The 20,244-nt window shown below is 40.8% G+C and overlaps 1 protein-coding gene across 2 annotated transcripts in view; it reads left to right on the forward strand.

The window, feature by feature from the left end:
* The window catches only part of LOC138966429 (multiple epidermal growth factor-like domains protein 10), a 73,334-nt gene that overhangs the window by 45,992 nt on the left and 7,098 nt on the right, over positions 1-20,244 (forward strand). The window contains exons 13-19 of one of the 2 annotated variants that reach the window (XM_070338665.1): positions 3,213-3,353; positions 7,371-7,505; positions 10,337-10,477; positions 14,495-14,632; positions 17,433-17,570; positions 18,977-19,079; positions 19,651-19,712. In XM_070338665.1, coding sequence (XP_070194766.1) covers positions 3,213-3,353; positions 7,371-7,505; positions 10,337-10,477; positions 14,495-14,632; positions 17,433-17,570; positions 18,977-19,079; positions 19,651-19,712 — 858 coding nt within the window. The remainder of the gene's footprint in view (positions 1-3,212; positions 3,354-7,370; positions 7,506-10,336; positions 10,478-14,494; positions 14,633-17,432; positions 17,571-18,976; positions 19,080-19,650; positions 19,713-20,244) is intronic. The other variant, XM_070338666.1, reaches the window with a different exon arrangement.

A 20,244-nucleotide genomic window follows, 5' to 3' on the forward strand; every position in this document is an offset into this window, starting at 1 on the left:
TCGGGTCAGAAGTGGGGTAAAGCACTTTGGTCTTCAGTCTTTGGGTTATAGCTTTCAGTGGAGAAGATGCCAACATGAAATTGCACTATGCTCTACTATTTATTGTCCTTGTCTATCGGACACGAAGAAGGGAAGCTACAATCGCCCCAGGCCATATATACTCTTTGTTTCCTGAGCCTGGACCCATTGAGACGGTTACCTCATAGATCTGTTCATTCTTCAGTTTGTCGGTGTCAAAAGTTATACCCACATTCCACACAACCGTTCTAGGTCCCGTTCCCGTACCGACCAAGGACGGCTGCCACAACAATGGAACGCTGCGCAAACGGCCGTTTTTATATTTAGTCAAGTTTTGACTAAATATTTTAACATCGAGGGGGAATCGAAACGAGGGTCGTGGTGTATGTGCGTGTGTGTGTGTGTGTGTGTGTGTGTGTGTGTGTGTGTAGAGCGATTCAGACTAAACTACTGGACCGATCTTTATGAAATTTGACATGAGAGTTCCTGGGTATGAAATCCCCGAACGTTTTTTTCATTTTTTTGATAAATGTCTTTGATGACGTCATATCCGCCTTTTCGTGAAAGTTGAGGCGGCACTGTCACGCCCTCATTTTTCAACCAAATTGGTTGAAATTTTGGTCAAGTAATCTTCGACGAAGCCTGGACTTCGGTATTGCATTTCAGCTTGGTGGCTTAAAAATTAATTAATGACTTTGGTCATTAAAAATCTGAAAATTGTAAAAAAAAATAAAAATTTATAAAACGATCCAAATTTACGTTTATCTTATTCTCCATCATTTTCTGATTCCAAAAACATATAAATATGTTATATTCGGATTAAAAACAAGCTCTGAAAATTAAATATATAAAAATTATTATCAAAATTAAATTGTCCAAATCAATTTAAAAACACTTTCATCTTATTCCTTGTCGGTTCCTGATTCCAAAAACATATAGATATGATATGTTTGGATTAAAAACACGCTCAGAAAGTTAAAACAAAGAGAGGTACAGAAAAGCGTGCTATCCTTCTTAGCGCAACTACTACCCCGCTCTTCTTGTCAATTTCACTGCCTTTGCCATGAGCGGTGGACTGACGATGCTACGAGTATTCGGTCTTGCTGAAAAATGGCAGCTACTTGACTAAATATTGTATTTTCGCCTTACGCGACTTGTTTGGCATCTTTCAGCAGCGTCTGACCATAGTGGCAGCCGTCCTTGTCGGTAAGGGAACGGGACCTAGAACGGATATGTGGAATGCGGGTATGACAACTCAGTGTGTGAGAGCGCTACCGTTGCGTTACTGTTGTTTTAAGTTCCTTTAACGATCCAAGCGTTCCGTTACCGATGGGTTGAGGTTCCATTACCGTTCATTCTGATCGGGAGGGGAACGTCTACAAATTTAAACATGCAGTCCAAACGTCCCTACCAACCCTACCGTTCAAAGCAGTTCCGTTAAACGATCAGTTACGTTCTTTGCGGTTCTCACCCGATCCCTCCCGTGCCCGCACCGCTCCTTGGTCGGTACGGGAACGGGACCAAGAACGGTTGTGTGGAAAGGGGATATAAGACTCGACCACTTGGCTTATGGTGGAGACAGCTGGAAGATCTCTGGATATAATTGAAGAGGCGTAGTCTTCCTTTTAGAAAATGTGTACTCTGCCTTGCAGATTACAAATTTGTGCTGTCGGGGCTGGGTAAAGGGAGTGGAGGGTTCACGAGCAGTGTTCGCGAGACGAAAATGATTGCAGATTGGCCGACTTCGACAGTGATCTTCGTTCTGTTCTTCACAGTTATGATACAGACATCGTTCTAAGGTCAAAACAAGTCGAAATTGTGGGACTGCTGCCGGAAGGAGACCGTAATATATGGTTGTATCACTGTCAAAAAATCGTCTGCTCCAGCGAGCGCGGAAACCAAACGGTTGATTATCACGTGACACTTTTGCCATATTTAGAGTTGTTTGCACAGTAAATACAGCCGCGAAAAATAGCTCGCTTCAAACTGTCTTACATATCAATTCCTGTGTAATTTAAAAATTACACAACACCATGAAAAATCATTATCGACGATCGCGAATCTGCTTATATCCATAACACATTACGAAAATATCTAAATAATTATGTAAAAAATCGATTTCCTCGCCAGGCAGGAAAACCAAGGCCCAGGGATAGAATGAGCTGAACTCATTTTGACCTGAGTTCAGGATGTCGTGGACCCGTGTGATCCACTTTCCTTTTTTTCACAATTTAATCGTCAGTTTGTGATTTCAATGTGACTCGCTGTATCTGAAATAGCACGTTATTGTGTACCTATGAATCTAAAAATGCAACAAACGACTGCGAGTCACACGAATTATCGGCGGCGGTTGGATTCAAAGAAGCAGGCGCTATGCAGAAAATTCGTCTGCTTGGGCAAACACGAACTTGCGTGACCTGTTTCCGGGCTCCCTTTTTTTAAAACTTTCAAATTGTACTGATCTTTTTTTTTTATTTTTTTAAATTTTTTTTCAAACAATTTTATTCAAATAAATAACAACAATTAACACTATCTCATACAATGAGTTAAATACAACAATTAACAATATATCATACAATGAATTAAATACAACTTATCGATTACAACAAGCTAACTTTTCTTTAACGTTTTGTTCTTCGAACACTCACACAAAAATGCTTCTTATCTGTAACTGCCTATCAAAAATACTTTCCAACGGTAAAAACGAATTTGTTTTTTTATATATACTAACGCACATCTTTCCGATTAAGATAATGTGAAATTGTACTGATCTTGTCTTGATGAAAAAAGAACTCTTTTATGATTTAAGATTGTTTGTGTCAAGCTGTCAATTTTTTTAATTTAGATTTTAAAAGTTAGGTCTAGTGCCAAAACGAGGCTTCCGATTTGTCTCATGGTAAATCCGTTCTGACTGCACGAAATAAATTCTTTGAAAATCATGTGTCTCACTCTCAACGAAAAGCAGCTTGGTTTACGGGAGGCTGAGTGTGCCTTTAAGCACAATTGCTGGTACATGATGTAATTGTGTTTATTTTTTTATATTTTTTATAGGTTTTTAGGCTTAGCAGGGTGGGCTTATGAATGTAAGATATCAGTGTATGAGTAAATATTACTGATTGGATGATACACATCAAAACTGTGAGCAAGAGCTTTGCATATGTGCAGTTACTGATTGCTGTTTGTTGCAATTTCAGGTTGCGAGGTTGGGAGATTTGGCAAAGACTGTGCCTTTTTATGTGGTAACTGCAAACATGGCAATCCATGTAATGTTTTGACGGGCGTGTGCATGGGTTGTGCTGATGGCTACGATACCCGTGACATAATGTGTCAGACAAGTGAGTCTTTCTGTCGACAACCCATTCTGTGTGTGTGTGTGTGTGTGTGTGTGTGTGTGTGTGTGTGTGTGTGTGTTTGTGTGAGTGTGTGTGTGTTCGTGTGTGAGTGTGTGTGCGTGTGTGAGTGTGTGTGCGTGTAGTAGGAAAAAGAGTACAGATTCAGTTGTGAACTGGTCTCTTTCTTCCTTTACCCTTGATTATATATTTAGGATTTTTAGTAAATTAATAAACATAGCTACAGATGAGGCTTTTTATTCTCATTTACTACTAGGAATGAAGCCAATGCATTTCAGTGAATGATAAGATATTATTGAGCCGTACGGTGTGATTTTCAACACCAACAGTCAAATCCTTTCCAATCGTGTGTTTGTCTGAATCTCCCCATCAGAATTGTCACACGCATTTACCAAAAATAGCTGATGTTGTATACATGTGTGCATCTTTAAAAGGTGCTAGCGTTGGCTCTGAAATAAAGACTCAGAGATTATACAGTCTGTGTCGGTCACTAGCGATACCCATTGGTTTGGCAGGATCGCTGAAACCTTGTTGAGGGATAATAACAAATTAGCCGAATAGTGAGCATGACGGGAACAGTGACCTAGTGGATAAGACACTGGCCTCCTATGCGCAAGGTCGCGGCTTCGAATCTCGGCCGCGCCTGGTGGGAAAGGGTGATATCCCAGGTCAACTTATGTGCAGACCTGCTAGTGCCTTAGTACATGCAAGCACAAGACAAAGTGCGCATAGAAAAGATCCTGTTATAAAACATGAAAATACCCAGCATGCCTCCTCCAAATGCGGCGTATGAGGTCTGAATGGCATGGGTAAAAACGGTTATACACGTGTAACAATGTGCACTTTTAGTACCCTTACAGACTTTCTACCCCATAGCAAGTGCCCTAACAGACTTTCTGCCCCATAGCAGACGACACGTACTTCTAGTTTACACAGCAAATTTACATCTTAGCGGCGGCCATGTTTTATTCCGCATGACATCTATTTTTAGATTGATTGAGTTGCACGTACTAGTTTATGTAATCTAAGCTTATATATTACTTTTACATTATGTTGCTGTATGGTTGTGCTTATGTACTTTCTTGGGTCCTGTTGTTCCTTCAATTGCATTAATGTTCGATCATCTTCGACCCAAACGTGCCACGCGATCTGAATTTTTGCGCCCAGTAGGTGACGTCTGGAATTCCCCTATTATCTCCACATTTGCAACCTTTTCATAAATCAAACTTAGTGCACTCCATTTCTAATTCCTTTGAGTCACTGTTTGAGTTAAAGTGCATAAATAAATGTTTAGATTAAGGTAAAGCAAAGTTTTCATCAGTTTGACCGGTGTCTCGCTATGTGACGTCACGTGCGTCATTTCGATGATCTGTGTTTCTTTGTCAAGTTTTACGTCACATAACTTGTCATAAGTTCCATTTTACCGCAAGTATGTCACATGTATGGGAAGTTCAGGAGTTCGTTTTGCAATCTAGTGGATTGTATTTAGTGCAGGAAGATGGTTTATTTTAGCAATCATTATTTTGCTGGGTTTCGATCGTTAATTGGTCATGCATTCTGAGTAATTAATCATAATTACTTTTGATCTGCCATCTGGACTTCCAAAGTCATATTTTATAACATGATGTAAAAGTATTTTTTTACACTGGTTTTATAGCAACAAACCAATTTCACATGTATGCATTTTTCGTAAAGTTATCAGCTGTCAAAGATCCTAAAACAACACAAATTTGGCTAGCATACGGTTGTAGACAGCCGTTCGGGGGAGTATCGAGGACCGCTTCCAGAACAGTCCGCGTCAGCAGTATAAATAGCATCCCGTGGTCAGTATCAGTATTTTAAATTACAGAGGAATTTTTATTTTAGACAGTTTCAAGCGAGCTATTTTTCGCGGATGTATTTACTGTGCAAACAACTCTAAATATGGCAAAAGTGTCACGTGATAATCAACCGTTTGGTTCCGGGGCTCGCTGGAGCAGACGATTTTTTCTGTAACGAGTTGACAGTGATACAACCATATATTACGGTCTCCTTCGGGCAGCAGTCCCAAAATTTCGACTTGTTTTGACCTTAGAACGATGTCTTTATCATAACTGTGAAGAACAGAACGGAGATCACTGTCGAAGTCGGCCAATCTGCAATCATTTTCCTCTCGCGAACACTGATCTCAAATTTAGATCAGCGGCTCGCGAAAAACATATGGGAGATAACTCTGTAGTTCTTGTTTTGATAGATTCGCGTAGGACTAGAGCATCCGGTCAGAGGGACTTAAAAGCGATAGCGTGGAGCGATGATGGTTTGGGGGCCCGGGTAGCTCAGGTGGTAGAACACTGGACTTGTGATCGAAAGGTCGCTGGTTCGAATCCGGGCCGGGACGGACACGGGTCAACTTTATGTGCAGACCAAGAGACGGTATCCATCTCCCACCCCCGTGTCACCACAATGGCACGTTAAAGATCTTGGTCATTCTACCATAAGTGCAGATGGCTGATACCACCTAAACACGCATACATCAAAAGCCGTGAGGGCGTAAAAACTCGAATCGTATAAACCAATTCATGTCCAATATAGGCAATTAAGACCTGACGGACAATAAGCTCCTCAAAATTTACTCTTTTTTTTACTAGTATCAGTATTCAGTTCGTCGTTCTACTCCGCTGACAGCTGACCGCTCGCTGCGATAGACTTAGCCTTGATTTCAGAGTATTGTGCTAGACCCAGGAAAAAGAGGCACATGCCCGCTCAGTTAATTTAGGGTAAAGAGATCAAGTTTTGATCCAAATGTAGATCGGTTCGTTGTGCACCTGTTTTGATGTCGGCAAAGAAGGGTTGAGTTCACTGTTAGTAAACAATTTTTTTTTTACTATGCCATTTGTTGTGACTTGATAATGAATGTATTACTGCTATGTTTTGTTGATGACTGAAATGATGGAGTATTTGCCTTTCACTGATAACCGAGGTTACGTCAGGATGTCTAGATATTACGTCATAGTCTGTCAGGACTTTTGTTAGTTTGGTATATATATATATTGTAGGTCTTTGGCATTCTTGATACTAGAATCCTTTTGTGTCATTCGCGCTTGGTTGTTTGTTTGTTTGTTTGTTAGTTGTCCGTTTGTTTGTTTACTTGTTTGTTTTGACGTTATTTGTATGTTTACTTGTTGCACTGTTTATTTTTTGTTGTTCTTGTTTGTTTGGTTGGTCATTGTTTGTTCACCGATTAGGCGCTAGAGTATTTAATGTACAACCCATACCCAACAGTCCCTTGGTGGTCCTGGCATAAAATAACTTGTCGGTGATGTTGTGAGGAATGAGATTGAGAGTTTGCACTGTACACGTTGCCTTTCTATAAGCTTGTGTGCTGTTGTGCTAGAAACTCTGATAGCGACTTGAACTTACTTGTGTAATTTGCATTTGACTTTCTAGTCATGGTTTGTTCATGTTGTTTTTAGGACTGCGGTATGTTGTGTTGTGTCACTCTTTGCTCTAGTACTTATGGTGTTGTAAGTAATTATGTAAATACTTCTGCTCTTGTTGTTTATAACATTACTTTGATTTTATGCCTATTTTCATGACTTGTTGGTTCCTGAAACTTAAATACAACTTTTGTATTATGTTTTCAGGTCATTGCGTGCTAGTTCCACGTGGGGTTTGTAATAAAACAATGAACCCCGCCATCCAGTCTGATCGAGTTTGAGAGTGAGAGTGAGAGTGAGAGTGAACCTCCCCACACACGTAAAGACCCACTTGTGCAAAAACATGAGTGAACCTTTGAATTTCAGCCCATGAACGAAGAAGAAGAATAGTGAGCCGACCGTGAGCCTCTCAAGACGCCTTGTTAGACTTAGAGCTTGGGGCTGTAGACAAAGTGTAACTCACACTCACAGGAGAAAGTGCACTCTTTTTGAATCTTTCTTACGTTCCGTACGTATTGAATCGCACTTCAAGCCCGAGTGGAACAATTGTTTACCCGAAGTTAGCAAACTCTTGTTTTCTGTGCAGAGTGTGACATTGGCAAGTACGGCAGCGGTTGTTCGCAGACTTGTGAAAAGTGTGACCGTGACGACTGCGACCCAGAGACAGGGGTGTGTCGCAGTGGTTGTGTCAAAGGTTACTCAGGACTTTACTGCAATAAGAGTGAGTTAATCTGAAATTGTATGTTCTTTTCCCCCACTCCAATAGATGGTTTTTTTTTTACCCTTGCTAGCTGCCTTCTAATCCGAAACAGTTCTTGAGAGTATATGTTATTTGCATTTTTGACCAAAAAACAGTGCTAGTAATAATAATAATAATAATAATAATAATAATAATAATAATAATACGAGAATTTATAACGCGCACAGTGATTTACCTCTGTAAATTTACCCCCATTTAAGACTCCCTCCTTTTTAAGACCTAACTATCTCAGACTTTTGGAAGTCTTAATAAGGGGGTTTCACTGTATGACATTTGACACAGGTCTCTGCAGCCATTCTTCCAGGAGACTGCGTTGGTGGTGCAGTTGAACAATAACTGTCGAGATCAGCATCGAATGACATATTTTGGTCAAAAATACAAATAACATTTATTGATGGCCGCAGGAGCGGTGATCTATTGGAATGCATTCGGAGAGGTGACATGTCTCGTTTTGTAACCGTTCTCACGAGATCAGTTACAGTTTTTTTTTCTCTCTCTCTCTCTCTCTCTCTCTGTATGTATGTCTTTGTCTGTGTCTCCCTCTGAGTCTCTCCGCTTCTGTCTTTCTATGTCTGTCTCTGTCTATGTGTGTGTGTGTCTCTCGCTCTCGCTCTCTCTCTCTCTCTCTTTCTCTCTCTCTCTCTCTCTCATCCGACTCCTGGCACACAGGTCAAAGCAGAGGTTAACTTGAGTGCACGTGTACCTAGCAGGAGGGGGGTGATTCGGGTCAGAAGTGGGGTAAAGCACTTTGCAATTGGTCTTCAGTCTTTGGGTTATAGCTTTCAGTGGAGAAGATGCCAACATGACATTGCACTATGCTCTACTATTTATTGTCCTTGTCTATCGGACACGAAGAAGGGAAGCTACAATCGCCCCTGGCCATATATACTCTTTGTGTCCTGAGCCTGGACCATTGAGACAGTTACCTCATAGATCTGTTCATTCTTCAGTTTATCGGTGTCAAACGTTATACCCCCATTCCACACAACCGTTCTTTGTCCCGTTCCCGTACCAACCAAGGAATTCTTCCACAACAATGGAACGCTGCGCAAACGGCCGTTTTTTGGCATCTTTCAGCAGCGTCTGACCATAGTGGCAGCCGTCCTTGGTAAGGGAACGGGACCTAGAACGCATGTGTGGAATGCGGGTATGACAACTCAGTGTGTGAGAGCGCTACCGTTGCGTTACTGTTGTTTTAAGTTTCTTTAACGATCCAAGCGTTCCGTTACCGATGGATTGAGGTTCCATTACCGTTCATTCTGATCGGGAGGGGAACGGCTAAAAATTTGAACATGCAGCCCAAACTCAGCCGTTCCTACCGACCCTAGCGTTCAAAGCAGTTCCGTTCATTGCGGTTTTATCCCGATCCCTCCCGTGCCCGCACCGTTCCTTGGTCAGTACGGGAACGGGACCTAGAACTGTTGTGTGGAAAGGGGGTATAAGACTCGACCACTTGGCTTATGGTGGAGACAGCTGGAAGATCTCTGGATATAATTGAAGAGGAGTAGTCTTCCTTTTATAAAATGTGTACTCTGCCTTGCAGATTAGAAATGTGTGCTGTCGGGGCTGGGTAAAGGGAGTGGAGGGTAAGGGGGTTGTTCACGAGCAGTGTTCGCGAGACGAAAATGATTGCAGATTGGCCGACTTCGACAGTGATCTCCGTTCTGTTCTTCACAGTTATGATAAAGACATCGTTCTAAGGTCAAAACAAGTCGACATTTTGGGACTGCTGTCGGAAGGAGACCGAAATAATTATATGGTTGCATCACTGTCAAAAAATCGTCTGCTCCAGCGAACGCGGAAATCAAACGGTTGATTATCACGTGACACTTTTGCCATATTTAGAGTTGTTTGCACAGTAAATACAGCCGCGAAAAATAGCTCGCTTGAAACTGTCTTACATATCAATTCCTTTGTAATTTAAAAATTACACAACACCATGAAAAATCATTATCGACGATCGCAAATCTGCTTACATCCATAACACATTACGAAAAGATCTAAATATGTAAACAATCGATTTCCTCGCCAGGCAGGAAAACCAAGGCATCCCGTCAGGGATAGAATGAGCTGAACTCATTTTGACCTGAGTTCAGGATGTCGTGGACCCGTGTGATCCACTTTCCTTTTTTTCACAATTTAATCGTCAGTTTGTGATTTCAATGTGACTCGCTGTATCTGAAATAGCACGTTATTGTGTACCTATGAATCTAAAAATGCAACAAACGACTGCGAGTCACACGAATTATCGGCGGCGGTTGGATTCAAAGAAGCAGGCGCTATGCAGAAAATTCGTCTGCTTGGGCAAACACGAACTTGCGTGACCTGTTTCCGGGCTCCCTTTTTTTAAAACTTTCAAATTGTACTGATCTTGTCTTGATGAAAAAAGAACTTTTTTATGATTTAAGATTGTTTGTGTCAAGCTGTCAATTTTTTTTATTTAGATTTTAAAAGTTAGGTCTAGCGCCAAAACGAGGCTTCCGATTTGTCTCATGGTAAATCCGTTCTGACTGCACGAAATAAATTCTTTGAAAATCATGTGTCTCACTCTCAACGAAAAGCAGCTTGGTTTACGGGAGGCTGAGTGTGCCTTTAAGCACAATTGCTGGTACATGATGTAATTGTGTTTATTTTTTATATTTTTTATAGGTTTTTAGGCTTAGCAGGGTGGGCTTATGAATGTAAGATATCAGTGTATGAGTAAATATTACTGATTGGATGATACACATCAAAACTGTGAGCAAGAGCTTTGCATATGTGCAGTTACTGATTGCTGTTTGTTGCAATTTCAGGTTGCGAGGTTGGGAGATTTGGCAAAGACTGTGCCTTTTTATGTGGTAACTGCAAACATGGCAATCCATGTAATGTTTTGACGGGCGTGTGCATGGGTTGTGCTGATGGCTACGATACCCGTGACATAATGTGTCAGACAAGTGAGTCTTTCTGTCGACAACCCATTCTGTGTGTGTGTGTGTGTGTGTGTGTGTGTGTGTGTGTGTGTGTGTGTGTGTGTGTGTGTGTGTTTGTGTGAGTGTGTGTGTGTGCGTGTGTGAGTGTGTGTGCGTGTGTGAGTGTGTGTGCGTGTAGTAGGAGAAAGAGTACAGATTGAGTTGTGAACTGGTCTCTTTCTTCCTTTACCCTTGATTATATATATTTAGGATTTTTAGTAAATTAATAAACATAGCTACAGATGAGGCTTTTTATTCTCATTTACTACTAGGAATGAAGCCAATGCATTTCAGTGAATGATAAGATATTATTGAGCCGTACGGTGTGATTTTCAACACCAACAGTCAAATCCTTTTCAATCGTGTGTTTGTCTGAATCTCCCCATCAGAATTGTCACACGCATTTACCATGCATAGCTGATGTTGTATACATGTGTGCATCTTTAAAAGGTGCTAGCGTTGGCTCTGAAATAAGGACTCAGAGATTATACAGTCTGTGTCGGTCACTAGCGATACCCATTGGTTTGGCAGGATCGCTGAAACCTTGTTGAGGGATAATAACAAATTAGCCGAATAGTGAGCATGACGGGAACAGTGGCCCAGTGGATAAGACACTGGCCTCCTATGCGGAAGGTCGCGGGTTCGAATCTCGGCCGCGCCTGGTGGGAAAGGGTGATATCCCAGGTCAACTTATGTGCAGACATGCTAGTGCCTTAGTACATGCAAGCACAAGACAAAGTGCGCACAGAAAAGATCCTGTTATAAAACATGAAAATACCTAGCATGCCTCCTCCAAATGCGGCGTATGCGGTCTGAATGGCATGGGTAAAAACGGTTATACATGTGTAACAATGTGCACTTTTAGTACCCTTACTGACTTTCTACCCCATAGCAAGTGCCCTAACAGACTTTCTGCCCCTTAGCAGACGACACGAACTTCTAGTTTACACAGCAAATTTACATCTTAGCGGCGGCCATGTTTTATTCCGCATGACATCTATTTTTAGATTGATTGAGTTGCACGTACTCGTTTCTGTAATCTAAGGCTATATATTACTTTTAGATGTCAATAATGAGTGGATATAGCACATTATGTTGTTGCATGTTCGTGCTTAAGTACTTTTTAAAGCCCTGTTGTTCCTTAAATTGCTTTAATGTTCGATCAGCTTCGACCTAAACCTTCTACGCTATCTGAGTGTTAGCGCCAAGTAGGTGACGTCTGGAATTCCTTTATTATCTCCATATTTGTAACTCTTCCATAAATCTAACTTAGTGCACTCCATTCCTAATTCCTATGAGATACTTTTTGAGTTAAAGTGCATAAATAAATGTTTAGATTAAGGTAAAGCAAAGTTTTCATCAGTTTGACCGGTGTCTCGCTATGTGACGTCACGTGCGTCATTTCGATGATCTGTGTTTCTTTGTCAAGTTTTACGTCACATAACTTGTCATAAGTTCCATTTTACCGCAAGTATGACACATGTATGGGAAGTTCAGGAGTTCATTTTGTAGTTGAGTGAATTGTATTTGGTACAGGGAGTGGTTTATTTTAGCAATCATTATTTTGCTGGGTTTCGATCGTTAATTGGTCATGCATTCTGAGTAATTAATCATAATTACTTTTGATCTGCCATCTGGACTTCCAAAGTCATATTTTATAACATGATGTAAAAGTATTTTTTTACACTGGTTTTATAGCAACAAACCGATTTCAAATGTATGCATTTTCCGTAAAGTTATCAGCTGTCAAAGATCCTAAACAAACACAAATTTGGCTAGCATACAGTTGTAGACAGCCGTTCGGGGAGTATTCGAGACCGCTTCCAGAACAGTCCGCGTTGACAGTATAAATAGCATCCCGTGGTCAGTATCAGTATTTTAAATTACAGAGGAATTTTTATTTTAGACAGTTTCAAGTGAGCTATTTTTCGCGGATGTATTTACTGTGCAAACAACTCTAAATATGGCAAAAGTGTCACGTGATAATCAACTGTTTGGTTCCGGGGCTCGCCAGAGCAGACGATTTTTTCTGTAACGAGTTGACAGTGATACAACCATATATTACGGTCTCCTTCGGGCAGCAGTCCCAAAATTTCGACTTGTTTTGACCTTAGAACGATGTCTTTATCATAACTGTGAAGAACAGAACGGAGATCACTGTCGAAGTCGGCCAATCTGCAATCATTTTCCTCTCGAGAACACTGATCTCAAATTTAGATCAGCGGCTCGCGAAAAACATATGGGAGATAACTCTGTAGTTCTTGTTTTGATAGATTCGCGTAGGACTAGAGCATCCGGTCAGAGGGACTTAAAAGCGATAGCGGAGCGATGATGGTTTGGGGGCCCGGGTAGCTCAGGTGGTAGAGCACTGGACTTGTGATCGAAAGGTCGCTGGTTCGAATCCGGGCCGGGACGGACACGGGTCAACTTTATGTGCAGACCCAGAGACGGTATCCATCTCCCACCCCCGTGTCACCACAGGCATGTTAAAGATCTTGGTCATTCTACCATAAGTGCAGTTGGCTGATACCACCTAAACACGCATACATCAAAAGCCGCGAGGGCGGAAAAACTCGAATCGTATAAACCAATTCATGTCCAATATAGGCAATTAAGACCTGACGGACAATAGGCCCCTTAAAATTTACTTTTTTACTAGTATCAGTATTCAGTTCGTCGTTCTACTCCGCTGACAGCTGACCGCTCGCTGCGATAGACTTAGCCTTGATTTCAGAGTATTGTGCTAGACCCACGAAAAAGAGGCACATGCCCGCTCAGTTAATTTAGGGTAAAGAGATCAAGTTTTGATCCAAATGTAGATCGGTTCGTTGTGCACCTGTTTTGATGTCGGCAAAGAAGGGTTGAGTTCACTGTTAGTAAACAATGATTTTCTTGTTTTGTTTACTATGCCATTTGTTGTGACTTGATAATGAATGTATTACTGCTATGTTTTGTTGATGACTGAAATGATGGAGTATTTGCCTTTCACTGATAACCGAGGTTACGTCAGGATGTCTAGATATTACGTCATAGTCTGTCAGGACTTTTGTTAGTTTGGTATATATATATTGTAGGTCTTTGGCATTCTTGATACTAGAATCCTTTTGTGTCATTCGCGCTTGGTTGTTTGTTTGTTTGTTTGTTAGTTGTCCGTTTGTTTGTTTACTTGTTTGTTTTGACGTTATTTGTTTGTTTACTTGTTGCCCTGTTTATTTGTTGTTGTTCTTGTTTGTTTGGTTGGTCATTGTTCACCGATTAGGCGCTAGAGTATTTGATGTACAACCCATACCCAACAGTCCCTTGGTGGTCATGGCATAAAGTAACTTGTCGGTGATGTTGTGAGGAATGAGATTGAGAGTTTGCACTGTACACGTTGCCTTTCTATAAGCTTGTGTGCTGTTGTGCTAGAACTTACTTGTGTAATTTGCATTTTACTTTCTAGTCATGGTTTGTTCATGTTGTTTTTAGGACTGCGGTAGGTTGTGTTGTGTCACTCTTTGCTCTAGTACTTATGGTGTTGTAAGTAATTATGTAAATATTTCTGCTCTTGTTGTTTACAACTTTACTTTGATTTTATTGCCTATTTTCATGACTTGTTTCCTGAAACTTAATACACTCTTTGTATTATGTTTTCAGGTCATTGCGTGCTAGTTCTACGTGGGGTTTATAATAAAACAATGAACCCCGCCATCCAGTCTGATCGAGTTTGAGAGTGAGAGTGAGAGTGAACCTCCCCTCACACGTAAAGACCCACTTGTGCAAAAACATGAGTGAACCTTTGAATTTCAGCCCATGAACGAAGAAGAAGAAGAATAGTGAGCCGACCGTGAGCCTCTCAAGACGCCTTGTTAGACTTAGAGCTTGGGGCTGTAGACAAAGTGTAACTCACACTCACAGGAGAAAGTGCACTCTTTTTGAATCTTTCTTACGTTCCGTACCCTATTAAAAAAATATAATGACTCTCCATTCAATTTCACATCTGTAGTTTGTGTTTGTTTGCAGAATGCATTGATGGCAAGTTTGGAGCTCACTGTTCGAAGCGCTGTGGGAATTGCAAGGATGGTGAGAGCTGTCATCACGCAAAGGGCACCTGTGAGAACAGCTGCAAAGCTGGCTACCATGGTGATGGCTGCTCACAACGTCAGTTGAAGTTAAAACAAGTCTTAGAAAGCGAAAAGCCGTAAAAAAGCATGCGAAGTGCAAACCGGATTTTCTTTAATTTGAGATTATTTTCAAATAAAACACATCATGTCTAAAAATATTTTTGATTGAGACAAGCTAAGATGAATTTTTTCTGATTTTTCAATTTTCAATTGAGGCAAAATTTCGAGTATCTTCCAAACTGAATGCATTCCAATAGTCCGGACCATGTCAACAATTGTTTGACGTAAATGGTAATGCATTTGTTCAAAACTGCGGTCGCAAGAGTGCAGCCTCAATTTATTCACGGACGGATATGACGTCACAAAAACTAATTAAAAAAAAAAGGTTAACTGGGGATATCTGGAAGAATTCATGTGCACAGTTTCATAAAGACCTCTGCATTCGTTTTCAGCACACACACACACACACACACACACACACACACACACACTAACACACTAACACGCACACACACACATACACACACGCAAGTGCGCGCACGCACGCACGCACGCACGCACGCACACATACACACACACACATCCAAATACACAAACACACACACACACACACACACATACACATACACACACACACACATACACAAACACACACACACACATACGCACACACACACTCACATACACACACACACACACACACACACACACACTCACACACACACACACACACACACACACACACACACACACGCGCGCGCGTACACATGTTAGTGTTATCTGCAGACGTCAAAACTACATACTGCCTTCCAGGGGAATTACCGCTGCACAAGACTAACTTGAAAACACAAACGCATAATAATAATAATAATAGAGTGTATTTATATTGCGCCTATCCCTTACAAAAAACTAAAATATTTGGCTCTAAGCGCATTACAACATGTGTAGGGACTTGGTACAATCAAGTCTGACAAATACAATAACACAATATACAGTCGGTCTCTTAGGTAAAACTGGGAAAAGCAGCTTCGACATTTAAACACTGCTACTAGAAGATCCTCTAACAATGCATACCACTTTCCAGTATGCATTTATGTATAAATATAGTTAAAGAACTTCGAGTTAATAGGAATTAGAAAAGGTTCTTATAATAAAACTATCTAGCGAACGACGAAGATGAAGAAGAATAAAACTATCAATGTCAATGTACAACAAGTCATTCAACGTAAATGGCCAAAGAACAACAACAAAGCAATGATGATGAAACAGTTATACTCAATGGCTAATAACGAGGCATACCTGTCAAGCTTACGTTTTTCGCGTAATTCTTACGGAATTTTGATGTTTTTCAAGTCTTACGGCGTATGCCGAAGATCTTACGGTTTTTACAAAACAATTTGGTCAAATAAAAAAGATCGCAAAGGTTCGTCCGAGATCAAAGCAACAGCTACAAAATCTCGCGGTAACTGATCCGGCGGAAGTACAAGGAACGTACGTGCATGTGCACACCGTCAGCGCGATCTGACCGAGTACTGTGCGACCACGCTTGACCACACGCGACCTCAAATTAAAGCAGTTACATGTACTATTGTTGTTGTTCTCGATATCTTCAAGGTATTTTCTCACGTTGTGCGAAGTTATAAGCCATAGAAATGAAACTAAGGGAGTTGTGATACATTTTCGAAGAGCTCGCGATCGAAAGCAAAAGGAGCCGGATTTCTGTCACATCCAATCATGTCGGACTTGTTTTTAGAACACGCGCGACCTCAAACTAAAGCATTTACATGTCATATTTTTGTTGTTCTAGTATCTACACAGTATTTTCTCACGTTGTACCAAGTGTGAAGCCATATAAAATAAAATAAATAAGGGCGTTGTGATGCATTTTGGAAGAGGTAGAGAGCGAAAGTTGGCACCGGATGTTTGTCACAACCGATCATAATCATAATTATACGACTTGTTTTTAGAACGTGCGCGACCTCAAAGCATTTACATGTCATATTTTTGTTGATCTGGTCTTTGTCCTTGATTGTTGAGACACACATGAATTTCTGGCTTGTAACTTGTGTATTTTACATGTTCTGTTTGGCTAAAATGTTCTCTTTTGCACATTGTGGTGGGGGTTTCCATTCATGATTGAATCACTGTACTCAATGAATGAATGTTGAAACACACTTGTCTTGTGCCTTTACTATCATGTGGTGTTTTTGTGCATTCTGGTAACATTTGTGTGAGGGGTGTAAATGTGTGTCTGTTTGGACGTGTGCCGTCTTTGCCCAATTTAGGTGATTCTCGGTACAATTTACATTTAAACATGCTTTGCATTTCAAAATTACATAAAACAGTGCAGTTCAGTACTGAGAAAAGTTTTTTTTTAATTATGTGTGAAATAAGGCTGATTTCTTGTTTTTGTGTGTGTATGTGTACATGTATGTAGTTCTTGTCGTGATTAATCTAACGACTTCTGCAGTTTTGCACGTTGTCTTATGCTTTTTGGTGCAAAGTTATGGTTTTGTGAGCAAAATCTTATGGTGAGAGTCCACAAGAGCTTGACAGGTATGCAAACGTCAATATTTTAACTAATACAAGGCGTGTGTCTTGGAAAGCCGACAATTGTGAATCGGACGTCTTTCATTCTAAAAATCAGGAAAGTGTACAAAACGGCCAGGTTTCGAAGCACTAAATTCAGAAAGTCCAACAGAGAATCCATTTTTGTCACGGAAAGACGATCTTAGAAGGTATAAACCACTACTCAGTGATTACGTATTCTTTCGTTCTTGGTCAGATGATTTCACCAAAAACCTTTATTGAAGGCCATTGATGTCTATGTTGGTCAGAATGTGATGACTATTTCTACGGGGAAGGCTGCACCCATGCGTGTGGCAACTGCGAGAACAACAGCACGTGCGACAGGGCGTCGGGATTCTGTCTGAACGGCTGCCTGGATGGTTACAGTGGTACTCGCTGTCACATGGGTCAGTTATTACAAAGAGAGAGAGAAAGAGAGAGAGAGACAGAGAGAGAGAGAGACAGAGAGAGAGAGAGAGAGAGTGTGTGTTTTGTGTGTGTGTGTGTGAGAGAGAGAGGGAGATAGAGAGTGTGTGAGTGAGAGCGAGATATAGTGTGTGGGTGTGTGTGTGTGTGTGTGATTTTGTGTGTGTGTGTTTGTTTGTTTTGTTTGTTTGTTCGTGTGTGTGTGTGTGTGTGTGTGTGTGTGTGTGTGTGTGTGTGTGTGTGTGTGTGTGTGTGTGTGTGTGAGATAAACAAGTCGCGTAAGGCGAAAATACAACATTTAGTCAAGCTGTCGAACTCACAGAATGAAACTGAACGCAATGCAATTTTTCAGCAAGACCGTATACTCGTAGCATCGTCAGTCCACCGCTCGTGGCAAAGGCAGTGAAATTGACAAGAAGAGCGGGCTAGTAGTTGCGCTGAGAAGGATAGCACGCTTTTCTGTACCTCTCTTCGTTTTAACTTTCTGAGCGTGTTTTTAATCCAAACATATCATATCTATATGTTTTTGGAATCAGGAACCGACAAGGAATAAGATGAAAGTGTTTTTAAATTAATTTCGAAAATTTAATTTTGATCATAATTTTTATATTTTTAATTTTCAGAGCTTGTTTTTAATCCAAATATAACATATTTATATGTTTTTGGAATCAGAAAATGATGAAGAATAAGATGAACGTAAATTTGGATCGTTTACAATTTTCAGATTTTTAATGACCAAAGTCAGTCATTAATTTTTAAGCCACCAAGCTGAAATGCAATACCGAAGTCCGGCCTTCGTCGAAGATTGCTTGGCCAAAATTTCAATCAATTTGATTGAAAAATGAGGGTGTGACAGTGCCGCCTCAACTTTTACAAAAAGCCGGATATGACGTCATCAAAGGTATTTATCGAAAATTTGTTTAACAAATGTCCGGGGATATCATTCCCAGGAACTCTCATGTAAAATTTCATAAAGATCGGTCCAGTACTGTGTAGTTTAGTCTGAATCGCTCTACACACACACACGCACAGACACACACAGACACACACACACACACACACACACACACACACACACACACACACACACACACACACACACACACACACACACACACCACGACCCTCGTCTCGATTCCCCCTCTATGTTAAAACATTTAGTCAAAACTTGACTTAATGTAAAAAGAGTGTGTAAGATAGAGAGAGAGTGTGTGTGAGAGAATGAGCGGCGTTCTTTGTTGCGATCTTTGAACAACTGAGTTTAAGGCGCCCTAAAATTTCATGGAATGAGGGGCTCTCGAAATACTTGTTTTATAACACATTTATCATAGATCTTGCACATTGCACCGCACTGTGATTTGTTTTCTTGGATCATCTGTGTCTGCAGAGGTCTTGCAAGAGGAAACTGAATGGTGGATCATTGCTGTAGCTGTGGTCAGTTCGGTTGGCGTGCTGCTCGTAGTTGCTTGTATAGTGACTGTTTGTATCAGGTAATTAGCCATATATATTCATTGATTTATAGCCCCGTTTTCTATTAACTTCTTTCCCCTCCAAGCTCATACTAACAGGTATAGAAAAAGGTTACAGTAGTATAATCAATCAAGACTGTCGTTATGCGGATTGTGAAACTGGTGAGTACCATAATTATAGGGTTGATGTTATATATGCAGGGTAAAAAGATACTACAACCAACAAAAATGTTGCCGTATTTGACACTACAGGTGAAAAATGGCTAGTTAATGTAAACGGGGAGGGGTAGGTTAAGAGGGGCCTCCGCGGTGGTCGGTATTACCATCAAGTGCCCAGAAGGTGAGAGTGCACAAAGCACAGAGAACAAAGCTAGACGAATGTTGCTCAAAAAGAGTATTTGAGTTTTTAAGAACTGTCCACGTGTTCAGTGACAGGATGTGAATGGAAGAATATAAAATCATTACTGCATTCATGGAATAAATGGAATGTTTAAACACCCAGGTTTATTATTAAATAACCAAATTGGGTATAGATCCCCCCTTATTCTATCCCATCCGGCTCCTATGTAGTATGTTTTATTTTCGCAAACAGGAGGTTCAAGTCACGATCCGTTCCTTTAAAACACGGGAGAGCGGAAGACGCCGCACGAAATGGTATGCTATTTTCTCCTTTGTCACTCATAGACCGCTCCGACCTGACGATCAAGCTTAGAAATTTAGCCAGTCAGAAAAGTATTGTAATCTTTCACCCCGTAATGTTCCACCATTCTGTTCTCACAAGATTCCATTCTCACAAAAACGCCGCTAAAAAGCGAAAGAGTGAGGCAAGTGTTGAACGCTTACGTCAACGGCGATGATCGTTACCTGTCGTCGGATATAAGAGGAAGATGTTGCGTTTCTCAAACACGAAAAAACCACAATAATTCGACGCTCTGGATATATGCAGGATATTTAATATCTATTAAAAGGTAGAATCTTTTGCGCATGTGTGTGTGTGTGTTCACGTGTACGTTCATGTGTGTGTTCATATGTGTGTGTGTGTGTGTGAGAGAGAGAGAGATACGCACACACACACACATACACACACACACACACACACACACACACACGAGCAGGCGTGAACTTGCACACATGGGAAGTAGGAACAAGTCGCGTAAGGCGAAAATACAATATTTAGTCAAGTAGC

This window comes from Littorina saxatilis, linkage group LG5 (genome assembly GCF_037325665.1).
Source record: "Littorina saxatilis isolate snail1 linkage group LG5, US_GU_Lsax_2.0, whole genome shotgun sequence".
Classification (NCBI taxonomy): Eukaryota; Metazoa; Mollusca; class Gastropoda; order Littorinimorpha; family Littorinidae; genus Littorina; species Littorina saxatilis.